The sequence below is a fragment of the Salvelinus fontinalis genome, chromosome 34, assembly GCF_029448725.1.
Source record: "Salvelinus fontinalis isolate EN_2023a chromosome 34, ASM2944872v1, whole genome shotgun sequence".
NCBI lineage: Eukaryota > Metazoa > Chordata > Actinopteri > Salmoniformes > Salmonidae > Salvelinus > Salvelinus fontinalis.
In genome coordinates this window covers 16,984,814-16,998,668 of record NC_074698.1, presented here as the reverse complement: position 1 = coordinate 16,998,668, position 13,855 = coordinate 16,984,814, and the positions used below count along the sequence as shown (strand labels likewise).

The following is a 13,855-nucleotide window of genomic DNA, read 5'->3' as shown; positions in this document are numbered from 1 at the left end:
ATCACTACTCTGGACGGCTCTAACCTAGAATATGTGGACAACTACAAATACCTAGGTGTCTGGCTAGACTGTAAACTCTCCTTCCAGACTCATATCAAACATCTCCAATCCAAAATTAAATCTAGAATCGGCTTTCTATTTCGCAACAAAAGCATCCTTCACTCACGCCGACAAATTTACCCTAGTAAAACTGACTATCCTACCAATCTTCGACTTTGGCGATGTCATCTACAAAATAGCCTCCAATACCCTACTCAATAAATTGGATGCAGTCTATCACAGTGCCATCCGTTTTGTTCCCAAAGCGCCTTCTACCAACCACCACTGCGACCTGTATGCTCTAGTTGGCTGGCCCTCGCTACATATTCGTCGCCAGACCCACTGGCTCCAGGTCATCTATAAGTCTATGCTAGGTAAAGCTCCGCCTTAGCTTACTGGTCACGATAACAACACCCACCCGTAGCACGTGCTCCAGCAGGTATATCTCACTGGTCATCCCCAAAGCCAACACCACCTTTGGCCGCCTTTCCTTCCAGTTCTCTGCTGCCAGTGACTGGAACGAATTGCAAAAATCGTTCCCTCACTAACTTTAAACATCAGCTATCTGAGCAGCTAACCGATCGCTGCAGCTGTACATAGTCCATTTGTAAATAGCCCACCCACCCAATCTACCTACCTCATCCCCATATTGTTTTTATTTACTGTGCTGCTCTTTTGCACACCAGTATCACTACATACACACCATCATCTGCTCATCTATCACTCCAGTGTTAATCTGCTAAATGGTAATTACTTTGCTACTATGGCCTATTTATTGCCTTACCTCCTCATGCCATTTGCACACACTGTATATAGACTTTCTTTTTTAAACTATTGTGCTATTGACTGTACGCTTGTTTATTCCATGTGTAACTCTGTGTTGTTGTGTGTGTCGCACTGCTTTGCTTTATCTTGGCCAGGTCGCAGTTGTAAATGAGAACTTGTTCTCAACTAGCCTACCTGGTTAAATAAAGGTGAAATAAATAAATAAATATATTCATGTACTGTATATGTGAGTCTTAATAGCAGAGACGAGGTCCAAGTGGACTAAGAGACTGAAGGGAGGTGTCATATCATAACATTACATTGCTTAGCTTATGTACCAATGTGGTGCGGTGACGTACAGGGGTTTAGTTGATGTCTGTTTCTCTGCTTCTAACCACCTCGTAACCTGTGAATCCCTCTAATGTTACCAGTACCTGATCTCTGTTGTCCTCTCTTTTTCTGCCTTTCTTCCAGAAGGATCTGCCACTGCCCCGCAAGAACAGCAGGTTAGTACATCTTCCCTCCCTCCTGGCCAACTGGGCACTCCCTATGAAACACACCCCGAGCCAGGGGAAGTGTGTGTTTGGAAACAACAACTCTTTTATCAGCCGAGGGCTCTACTGTCCTGGTTGGAAGATTTCATCCCTGTTGAGACATGATTAGCGTTTCAACACCCTATTGAGGGTTTGAGGATACTTTAGAGGTACTTAGAGGGGAATTAGAATGAATGGAGGAGGCAATCCTGCCGTCTGTCTGGGTAGACAGCGCTCTGCGTCTGATCGCTTTCCATGGTGCTGAAACACTTCCTCCTCCTTCTTTGTCTGTCTCTCTCGCTCTCTCTCGCTCACCCTCCTTTTCTCATACCCTAGCTTGTGTGTGGTAGGGAAACAGCTCCAGTGTGTTATTGTCTGTGTCAGCAAGACAAAGATATGGCTGACATAATTGATTGTGTTAATTAAATGTTATAATATGTTAATAATGTGGTAAATGAAGCTTTCATCATTCTATCATTGTGTGTGTGTGTATATGTGTGTGTGTGTGTGTGCGCACGCTTGTGTGTGTTTATAATCACAGCATACAGAACACAGACCCAAGCAGTCTCTCTGTGTAGTCTCTGTCCCTACTTCCATCCAGTCCCTCTCTGCCTTTCTCTGTAACCCGTCTCTTCCCCCTGCCCATATCACCCACACCATGCCCCTGGGAAATAAACCAGGAAATTAACCTGGGGACCGTGCTGACCTCTGACATCAGTGACCACTGGTCATCTCCTCTATCTTTCCCTCACAGTGGTATTCAGCTTTCATTTTGTCCCCCATTTAGTCATCAACTCTATGCTCTCCTCCAGAGATGTACCATCTGGGTTCATTCTGTCTCAGTCTGGTTCCCATTCTAGGCCCCCCTCCCCATAGACCAGTATCATCCATATCATCCATTATAGATGAGCTCACTGGAGTAGACCTCACATTCATCTACTGCCTTGATCTATTCATCTGGATGGGGTGTCTCCTCTATTGTTCTCAGTAGGCTTGTATTTATCAGCACTGTTGAGGTTTTACATTTGCTTGGATGAATTATGGAATGGATGTGCTCATATCTAATCTAAACTATCTGTTTTTTGTTATGTAAGACACGTCCACTTGTATACACACATATTGCAGACACACATCTCTACCACCTCCTAGCATCAGCTTCACTTAACACGCTCTGGACTTCTTTAAGTGTCTTCTCCTCCTCCCTGGGATTATGAATTCATCATCCCTTCTTCCCTCGCTCTCTTTTCTCTCATTCATATTTACAGTAGCCTCCAGTAAAAAGCTTTTGACACAGGTTTCCCTCTCAAACACACACACAGCGAGAGAGAGAGTGCATTCTTATGACATTACCCCCACAACTCCTTTCTGTCTCAAATTAGTCCTTTTGAAAGTTTTTCTTGGTAAGCCTTTCCCTTGCCATGGCCCTTACGCTTGAGACACGATCCACAATACCCTGTCTGATTTTTTGTTCCTATTTGAAATCAAAGACAGCCTCAGCCTCTCCCCCTCCCTCCCTCCCTCCCTCCCTCCCTCCCTCCCTCCCTCCCTCCCTCCCTCCCTCCCTCCCTCCCTCCCTCCCTCCCTCCCTCCCTCCCTCCCTCTCTCTCCTCTCTCTCCTCTCTCTCTCTCTCTCTCTCTCTCTCTCTCTCTCTCTCTCTCTCTCTCTCTCTCTCTCTCTCTCTCTCTCTCTCTCTCTCTCTCTCTCTCTCTCTCTCTCTCTCTCTCTCTCTCTCTCTCTCTCTCTCTCTCTCTCTCTCTCTCTCTCCCTCACTCTCCTTTACTGTCGTTTGTCTACCGCCACATCACTCAGACACCGGTGCACATCTAAAGGTTGAGGGAGCGTTTGCGACGACATTTTCAAGGGACCCTGCTGCTTCCTGACTCTCAGTTCTCAACTGCTCTCGTTGCTTAGCATTACGCTAAGCTACCCTCACTACGCAAGCAACATGTTCCGACGCACCAAAAGGTACAATATAAAACAAAGGGCACTGTTAAATAGGTCAGAGTGTCCTGAGGATGGGGGGATTCTGTCTTTGTAATACGTGATGTTGTTCCCTGTCCTTGTTTTTATCCTTCTCTCATCCCTCCCTTCCTCCATCACCTCATCTATCTGTGTTTCTCTCCCTCCCTCCATCACCTCATCTATCTGTGTTTCTCTCCGTCTCTGTGTTTGTGTAGTAGCTAAGTGTACATGAGGAGGTGGTTAGCATTGACAGTGCAACTGATGTGTTTGTGCTTGTAAGGTCACCGAGTGTGTGTGAGTGTGTGTGTGTGTGTGTGCATGTGTGCGTGTGTGTGTGAGTGTGTGAGTGTCCATCTGGTTTTGTATTTCTGCTCAGTTCTGCTGAGTGAGGCTGTCGAGTGGCTTAGAGTAGTGTTTATGAAGATTGCTGTGTCAGTGGTTCTACAGACATCCTCTATGTACCAGCTAAGATAGGACTGTAGCATTATTTGAGGCTTAATATAGTATTTACTAATCAGTGACTTAAATGAAAGGTGACTGTTTGATTATATCCATGACTCTGTTTGAATCAGGTTGACTCAGTGATGCTGAGATAAACTCTTTGTTGAGCGATGACTGTAAGGGGATACGTAGCTCTCTGACACATAGAATATTCTAAAACAATTAGTTCTAGCCATGATCAAGATCATTTCGCTTTAATCTCAGAGAAGTTCTCCTACTGTGCCCCAGTCCCTCCGACACCCAATGACTTCATTCTCTCCTGCTGATTGGCCAGGGATTAGGCTGCCTCTGGCCTGTTATTACTGCAGTTTTAACACACACACCAACACACACAAACACCCACCAGACAGAAGATACTCGACTTAGTCAGCATGCTGATTAACAAGAAGTCTGTTGTGCTGATGGTAGTAGTTTCATATGAATTTGTGTGTTCAATCATCTCATAGTGCCCCTATATAATTACTTTCAAACAAATGTATATCTTCCCATTACACTGCAGTGTAATAGATCTATCAGACTTTGTTACCATTTTATGTTAGCTGGTGCTTTGCTACAGCAGGTTCATCAATGGCATTCCCTATTTGTTTTGAATGGACATGCCATTATCACACTACATTATCTTCCAGTCACATCCTCAAGTCAAAGTGGCTTAGCAAGTGAGGAGAGAGAGTGAGGGAGAAAGAAAGGGGTAGAGGAAGTGAGAGCTGGAGGGAGAGGGAGTGAGTAAGAGCACAGGGCCCAGGGGTAATATCTCTATCTCAGCCTCCATCAAGGACCAACACACTGGGGGGTTATGTGAGCAGTGAAGACACGCACATGCATCTCTCTCTACCCCCCCTCTCTCAATCTCTCTCTTTCCCTCTCCCTCTTTCTTTCTGTCTGTATCCAGCTCTTTACAGTTTAAACACGAAAGAGAGGATGACAGAGAGAAAGAGAGCTAGTGAGCGAGAGAACGTCCTGGGATGAGTGTCCATTCAGCTGTAGTCAGGCACATGCGTGCACACAAGTCTCTCCTCTTTTTATGTGGGGGTGTGTGTGTTTCCGTGTGTGTGTGTTAGCTAAATACAGATGTAGTGGGTGGGTGTGTTCAGGATGGAAGGAGTGAGAGGTAAAGAAGATAATGAGGGAAGGAGAGATAAAAGGAGAGATAATGAGTGTTGATAATCAGACAGTGTATGTCCCTCAGGTGCTGGGCTCAGGTGTACCTCATCACAAAAAATATCAGAGCGAAAACAACACTGCTCCATCCCTAACCCCTCCCTAGAACACACACACACACACACACACACACACACACACACACACACACACACACACACACACACACACACACACACACACACACACACACACACACACACACACACACACACACACACACACACACACACACACACACACACCTCTCTCTCTCATGGCCACACCTTAGCCCTTACAAACAAACAAGGCCATCAGACCACTATTACACAGTACTTAAAGGTAGACTCAGGGATATGAGGTAGATGCAGAAAGTAAAGAGGGTAGTGGGTCAACTAAGAGCATTAAAGCACAAGGCTCAACTTCTCCACTGTTTTGGTGCCCTGGCTGCCACGTTGTTCACAGTGTGAAGCAAACCCGTGCACATACGCAGATACTGTGTGTGACTGTGAGAGTGAAGTCTTGCATCTCATTTATCTCAATATATCTCCGGTGCTGCTCGTGCCAATGTCATTTCGCTGAATCTACCTTCAAACAATGCCACACATATCACACATCGAAGGAGGTAAGTGGGGTGTCAAGATACCTGGGCCAGTCCAAAGAATCCATCCTTCTGAGTGGTCTCCTGTCTCTCAGGGGATGTTTGGATTCAATAGCAGTAGCTTTGGTGGAAGTGGTAGCATTACTCCTCTCTTAGAGTAAAAATCATTTCAGTGGAGTAATGGGGCTTTTCTTCTCTTTAATCTTCTTTAGTCCCGTCGGAGCCTGACTTCAGTTCCAGGAAAAGTCTACCCCCTCAATACTGAATCTGAAGAATGCCACTCTTGACACTGTCCACTGTGTCTCTGTCAGCCTCTATGTTTCTAGACAAAATAAGGGATCTTAGTTTGTCAAAGACAATAACAAGAAGCTAATGTTTTGTCTCTGAGACTGCAACGTCAAAAGCTGTTCTAGCTTTGAAGTAAGCACCTAGACCAGTGGTATTCAGTGTTGGAGTTGTAATTTAAAAAAAATAATTAAGAGTGAAGATTATTGTATGGGACAATATAGAAAAGATCATTTGAAAATTGTTATTTTATTGAGTAAATGTATTTATTGGTTTCTTTTTTTATTGGAGTGTCGATGGGGTGCCCAGAAACTTGTCCATTTTTTATTTTTTTATTTTACTGCCCTGATCTACGGTCAGTTGTGATTTACCTACAGCCCCCACAGTAGTATGGCATTGGTTGAAGCTCAATGTTAAATTCAGGTACACAACAGTTTCTCTGCCTCTGGTCATGAGCCATCTGGGTTGTTAGAATTAGGAAAACAATAAAATGTCTTGTCCCGACCTAGCTCAATATCTAGGAGTCGGATAAGAACAAGACTAAAGCGTCCATAAAGTGACTATTAGACTTGCCACCTTTTGGACTGAAAACGTTTTGTAGGGGCAACAGTTTTGATTAAATGTATAATTGATCAATCTCACGTGCTCGTTTCTGTCCATTAAGAACAAACGATGTGCTACCCTTTTGTTACATTTCTGACAACGCTAACACCCAGCTAGCACAGTGGATCTGGACCGATTCCGGCTGAGAGTCGGGGCACTCGGCTGAGAGCTAGACTCGGCCGAAGTCATGTGGCCCGAGTCTGGGCCGACTTCAGCAGCATTACTTATGGCTAGGTTGTGGGGATTGAGCTTGGGCCAATTCCGGTGTCAGTCATCTGGCCCAAATGTATTACTTGGGGCTCGGGCCAATTGTGGCTACTCTCTGGCAGATGAGTACACAGGCTGCTTTATATAATTAACATTTTATTATTTATTTATTTCCCCATATTTTCTCATTGTTTCTGTGATAAAAAATAAAATTATTTAAGTAGTGTTTTAGTATTTTGATACTTTTGATGAGCATTAAAACCTTTGCAGATCGGGCCTCCTGAGTGGTGCAGCGGTCTAAGGCACTGCTAAGCAGTGCAAACTGCATTGCTACAGATGCTGGTTTAATACCCGTGCCGACCGGGAGACCCATGAGGCGACGCACAATTGGCCTAGCGCAGTCCGGGTTAGGGGAGGGTTTGGACGGCCGGGATGTCCTTGTCCCATCAGGCTGTAGCGACTACTGTGGCGGGTCAGGCACTGACATGATCACCAGGTGTACGGTGTTTCCTCTGACACATTGGTGCGGCTGGCTTCCAGGTTTAGCATGCATTGTGTCAAGAAGCAGTGCGGCTTGTCGGGGTTGTGTTTTGGAGGACGCTGTCACAATGGCGTGTATAAGTGGTAGTGGAAGTCAGGCGCAGGAGAGTCAAATAGAGTGTAGAATGGAGTACTTTAATTAAAGTCCCAGTAATCTGCTCCATAACACTCACGGGAAAAAAAACATAAAACAAATCTGGGTACGAAGACCCATCGCACACCTATACACAATCAACACAACACATGACAACGAACAATCTCTGACAAACACATGAAGGGAAACAGAGGGTTAAATACACAACAGGTAATGAATGGGATTGACAACAGGTGTGTGGAAAGACAAGACAAAACCAATGGAAAATGAAAAATGGATCGATGATGGCTAGAAGACCGGTGAAGTCGACCGCCGAACACTGCCCGGACAAGGAGAGGCAACGACTTCGGCAGAAGTCGTGACATTACCCCCCCCCTGACGCGCGGCTCCAGCAGCGCGTCGACACCGGCATCGGGGACGACCCAGAGGGCGAGGTGCAGGGCGATCCGGATGGAGGCGGTGGAATTCTTTTAACATGGAAGGATCTAAAACGTCCTCCACCGGAACCCAGCATCTCTCCTCCGGCCCGTACCCCTCCCAGTCCACGAGGTACTGAAGGCCCCTCGCCCGACGTCTCGAATCCAAAATGGATCGAATAGCGTACGCCGGGACCCCCTCGATGTCTAGAGGAGGCGGAGGAACTTCACGCACTTCAGCCTCCTGGAGCGGGCCAGCCACCACCGGCCTGAGGAGAGACACATGGAACGAGGGGTTAATACGGTAATTAGTGGGCAGTTGTAATCTATAACATACCTCGTTCACTCTCCTCAGGACTTTAAACGGCCCCACAAACCGCGGACACAGCTTCCGGCAGAGCAGGCGGAGGGGCAGGTTTCGGGTCGAGAGCCAGACCCTGTCCCCTGGTACGAACACCGGGGCCTCACTGCGGCGACGGTCTGCGCCAATTTTCTGGCGCCTTATGGCACGCTGAAGGTGGACGTGGGCTGCCTCCCAAGTTTCCTCAGCGTGCCGAAACCAATTGTCCACCGCAGGAGCTTCGGTCTGACTCTGATGCCAAGGAGCCAGAACCGGCTGATACCCTAATACACATTGGAAGGGGGTAAGGTTAGTGGAGGAGTGACGTAGCGAGTTCTGGGCTATCTCTGCCCAGGGCACGAACTTCGCCCACTCCCCTGGCCGGTCCTGGCAATAGGACCGCAGAAACCTGCCCACATCCTGGTTAACTCTCTCCACCTGCCCATTACTCTCGGGGTGAAAACCTGAGGTAAGACTAACCGAGATCCCCAGACGTTCCATGAACGCCTTCCAGACCCTTGACGTGAACTGGGGACCCCGATCAGACACTATATCCTCAGGCACCCCATAATGCCGGAAAACATGTGTAAACAGAGCCTCCGCAGTTTGTAAGGCCGTAGGGAGACCGGGCAAAGGGAGAAGACGACAGGACTTAGAGAACCGATCCACAACGACCAGGATCGTGGTGTAACCCTGTGAAGGTGGAAGATCAGTCACAAAATCCACTGACAGGTGCGACCACGGCCGTTGAGGAACGGGTAAAGGTAAAAGCTTACCTCTAGGCAGGTGTCTAGGAGCCTTGCACTGGGCGCACACCGAACAGGAGGACACATAAATCCTCACGTCCTTAGCTAAAGTGGGCCACCAGTACCTCCCATCAAGACAGCGCATCGTCCGACCTATCCCAGGATGACCAGAGGAGGGTGATGTGTGAGCCCAATAGATCAATCGGTCGCGGACAGCAGACGGAACGTACAGACGACCAGCTGGACACTCAGGAGGAGAGGGCTCTGCACGTGACGCCCGCTCAATGTCCGCGTCCAGCTCCCACACTACTGGCGCCACCAAACACGACTCTGGGAGTATGGGAGTGGGATCCATGGGTCGCTCCTCTGTGTCATACAGCCGAGACAATGCGTCTGCCTTGACGTTCTGGGAGCCTGGTCTGTAAGTAAGCGTAAACACAAAACGAGTGAAAAACATGGCCCACCTTGCCTGGCGAGGATTTAGTCTCTTCGCCTGCCGGATGTACTCCAGATTGCGGTGGTCAGTCCAGATGAGAAAAGGGTGATTAGCCCCCTCAAGCCAATGCCTCCACACCTTCAAGGCTTTTACGACAGCTAACAGCTCTCGGTCCCCCACATCATAGTTACGCTCCGCCGGGCTGAGCTTCTTCGAAAAGAAAGCACAGGGGCCAAGCTTCGGTGGCACACCCGAACGCTGAGAGAGCACTGCTCCTATCCCAGCTTCGGATGCGTCCACCTCTACTATGAATGGCAAAGAGGGATCCGGATGAGCCAACACAGGCGCCGAGGTAAACAGAGCCTTCAGTTTACCAAAAGCCCTATTCGCCTCGGCCGACCACTGCAAGCGCACCGGTCCCCCCTTTAGCAGTGAGGTAATGGGAGCTGCAACCTGACCCAAACCCCGGATAAATCTCCGGTAGTAATTGGCAAACCCTAAAAAACGCTGCACCTCCTTTACCGTGGTTGGAGTCGGCCAATTACGCACGGCTGTAATGCGGTCGCTCTCCATCTCCACTCCTGAAGTGGAAATCTGATGCCCTAGGAAGGAGATGGATTGTTGGAAGAACAAGCATTTCTCAGCCTTGACATATAAATCATGCTCCAACAGGCGACCAAGCACCTTGCGCACCAAGGACACATGCTCAGCGCGTGTAGCAGAGTATATCAAAATATCATCGATATACACCACTACACCCTGCCCGTTCAGGTCCCTGAAGATCTCATCTACAAACGATTGGAAGACTGATGGAGCATTCATCAACCCATATGGCATGACCAGGTACTCATAATGACCTGAGGTGGTGCTAAATGCCGTCTTCCACTCATCACCCCTCCTAATACGCACCAGATTGTACGCACTCCTGAGATCCAATTTTGTGAAGAAGCGGGCCCCGCGCATTGACTCCATTACTGTATTTATCAAGGGTAGCGGGTAACTATATTTTACCGTGATTTTATTAAGGTCTCTATAATCAATGCACGGGCGTAAACCGCCATCCTTCTTCTTCACAAAAAAGAAACTCGAAGAGGCGGGTGAAATGGATGGCTTAATGAACCCCTGACGCAGGGATTCAGAGATATAATTATCCATAGCCACTGTCTCCGCTTGCGACAGAGGATACACATGACTCCTGGGATATGCAGCGTCTACCAGGAGATCTATCGCACAATCCCCCTGTCGATGGGGTGGTAATTGAGTCGCCTTCTTTTTACAGAAGGCGAGTGCCAAATCGGCATATTCTGGGGGAATGCGCACGGTGGAAACCTGGTCTGGACTTTCCACCGTAGTAGCACCAACGGAAACCCCTACACACCTACCTGAGCACTCTCGCGACCACCCCGTGAGAGCCCTCTGTGGCCAAGAAACAGTGGGATTATGAGTAGTTAACCAGGGTAGGCCTAGCACTACAGAATACGCAGGGGAATCAATAAGGAAAAGACTAATCTTCTCCTTGTGACCCTCCTGCGTTATCATAGACAAAGGTGCGGTGACCTCCCTGATAAACCCTGACCCTATTGGTCGACTATCTAAGGCATGAATAGGGAAAGGCATATCCACAGAAACAATAGGAATCCCTAAACTATGAGCTAAATTTTTATTAATGAAATTCCCAGCCGCGCCTGAATCTACTAGCGCCTTATACTGGGAATGCAAGGAAAAATCCGGAAAAGTGACAGAGACAAACAGAAGTGCAGCAGAGGGCTCTGGATGAGTATGGTGCCTACTCACCTGGGGTGATGCCAAAGTGCCCTGCCTGCCTTCTCTATTCCCAGAGGAACCAACCCGGCACCGATCAGCAGTGTGAACTCTGCGATCATAGATGGTGCTCGAGTGGGTACCCCCTCCGGTCTCCCTGCGCACCATCCCTCCCAATTCCATAGATTCGGGAGAGAGAGTGCGGGAGGATGGAACAACCAGACCCCGATCTAGACGTCCCCGAGTAGCCAGCATGTTGTCCAGCCTGATGGACATATCCACCAGCTGGTCGAAGTTGAGGGTGGTGTCTCTACAGGCCAGCTCCCGACGAACGTCCTCGCGTAGACTACAGCGGTACTGGTCGATCAGGGCCCTGTCGCTCCATCCAGCGCCGGCAGCCAAGGTCCTAAACTCCAAAGCAAACTCCTGGGCACTCCTCGTCTCCTGCCTCAGATGATAGAGGAGCTCACCCGCCGTTTTTCCTTCGGGAGGATGGTCGAATACTCTCCTAAAATAAAGGGTGAACTCCTCAAAATGGTCCAACACTGCATTCTCCTCTCTATACACAGCGCTGGCCCACTCCCGGGCTTTCCCGGTGAGGCATGAGACGAGGGCGGAACTCTTCTCCCGGTCGGATGGTACTGGGGAGACCGTGGCCAGATATAAGTTCAGTTTAAGGAGGAAACCCTGGCAGCCTGCAGTATCACCGTTGTAACCCGTGGGTAGGGGTAAACGGATTTTGTTAGGTTCAGGTGGGGAAAACGCGTTAAAGGTAAATCCCCGTTGTGGCAGTGGAGGCGCAGGAGAAACTCCCTGTCTCTCCCAGCGATCCATATTCTGGACAATGCGATCCATGAGGGCGCTCAAACAGTCAATCTCCTTCGCTTGGTCTATAACGCGCTTTTCCACCTCCATGGGCGTCGTGTCCTCTCCTGCTGACTTCATATTTTATTGGTCAGAGATTCTGTCACAATGGCGTGTATAAGTGGCAGTTGAAGTCAGGCGCAGGAGAGTCAAATAGAGTGTAGAATGGAGTACTTTAATAAAGTCCCAGCAATCTGCTCCATAACACTCACGGGAAAAAAACATAAAAACAAATCTGGGTACGAAGACCCATCGCACACCTATACACAATAAACACAACACTTGACAATGAACAATCTCTGACAAACACATGAAGGGAAACAGAGGGTTAAATACACAACAGGTAATGAATGGGATTGACAACAGGTGTGTGGAAAGACAAGACAAAACCAATGGAAAATGAAAAATGGATCGATGATGGCTAGAAGACCGGTGAAGTCGACCGCCGAACACCGCCCGGACAAGGAGAGGCAACGACTTCGGCAGAAGTCGTGACAGACGCACGGCTCTCGACCTTTGCCTCTCCTGAGGCCGTACGGGAGTTGCAGTGATGGGACAATTGGATATGATGAAAAGGGGGTAATAAATAAATAAAATTATTTAAAAAAATTGTGGATGGGTATAATTTGTATGTATAAAATGTATAATAGTAATATAAAAAATGACTAAATCAGGTAATTTTGTATACATTTATATAAAATTGCATCAAGCCACTTCTGGGGGGATTCTGGAAAAATGCTGGCAAAATCGGCGGAATTCCGTTAGACGGATACATCGTGTCGATTCTGGTTAATCATTCATTTTGATTTCCGGCCGAGTCCGACACCCGATTCCAGGCCGATTCAATCAGTTATGGTCCACGTGGCTTCACGTGGCTGAAGTCATCTGTGTAAACTGTTGGCCTTGAAACTTGCGTGTAATCAGAGTACAAACAAATAAGCACAACTAAGATAGCGAACGTCCTTGGCTGCTATTGCCAGTTAGCTAGCCAACTAATGTTAGCCAGTAATGTTAGCTACAAGCTAACAAGGCTTTAACATTAGCTGTATGGACTGATCATGAACCGGCACAACTCAATGTTGACAAAACCTCCCACATTCTTCCACAAAGCACAGCTAGCTAGCTAAGTAAAGTCCATTGTCAACACCAAACCTTGGTAAACTGCCACGCTGGAGAGACTGGAGAGACCAACTCTAAACTTTCAAGGAATACGTTGTTGCCCCTCCGTCAAATGCACTCCATCTCTACGGGACATCCCAGGGACACACTGCTTGACATCAGGGTGGCGGATTGTGTTCCCTGAAATGCATATACCAGATGATTGATAGAGGGCCGGGCCCTCTCTATGCACTTTATCCTCTGGCCCCACTGGAACATCCAGCTCCTCCGCTGCGCGATATCAGAGAAGACCACCGTTGTTCCGGGAAACATTCGGATGACCACCTCTAAATCCATGCATCTCCTGCACCAGTGCCGTCCCCTTGGTATATCCCAAGTCGTTTCCACCTAGGTGAAAGACTAGGATGCCAGGGGGAGAAGTAGGATGTCAGGGGGAGCTGGCGCAGAACACAGAGCAGTTTGTGCCACTTCATGCCTTGCTCTCCGAACCACCTAACCTGACAGTCAAGAATGTATGTGAATAGTTCATTGGTAGGCTACATGTTGATTATTTGTATATTTTCCAGTAGCTTGCTCGATTGTCATGTTAAATGAGATCAGGGGTATTTTTCCAGTTTACTCCATATTGGCTTAAATGTGTTTCTGGTTTTTCACTTCCCTCTGGAAAATCAGCTGTTAATATTAAATAAGTACTAATAACTACATTATTTCTATTACCATTGTAGTGCTTGTGAATATCCTTTATTTTTCGGCTTCAGACCAATGCCTACTTCTTACTTACAAAGTTTGTTTTTGTTTTGAACAGTTATAAGGATCTGGGGAAGGTGACTGATCCTAGATCTGTGCCTCAGGGCATCTTGTATGGATCTGGAACTTGTGTCTCAGACAGCTGTAAGAGGGCCAGT

The 13,855-nt window shown here is 47.8% G+C and overlaps 1 protein-coding gene across 2 annotated transcripts in view; it reads left to right on the top strand.

Annotated features, from left to right (window-relative positions):
- LOC129833326 (microtubule-associated serine/threonine-protein kinase 1-like) overlaps positions 1-13,855 on the top strand; it is a 60,128-nt gene that overhangs the window by 16,228 nt on the left and 30,045 nt on the right. Inside the window, exon 2 of one of the 2 annotated variants that reach the window (XM_055897839.1) lies at positions 1,282-1,310. In XM_055897839.1, coding sequence (XP_055753814.1) covers positions 1,282-1,310 — 29 coding nt within the window. Of the gene's footprint in view, positions 1-1,281; positions 1,311-3,109; positions 3,304-13,855 lie in introns of those variants that run through there. The other variant, XM_055897840.1, reaches the window with a different exon arrangement.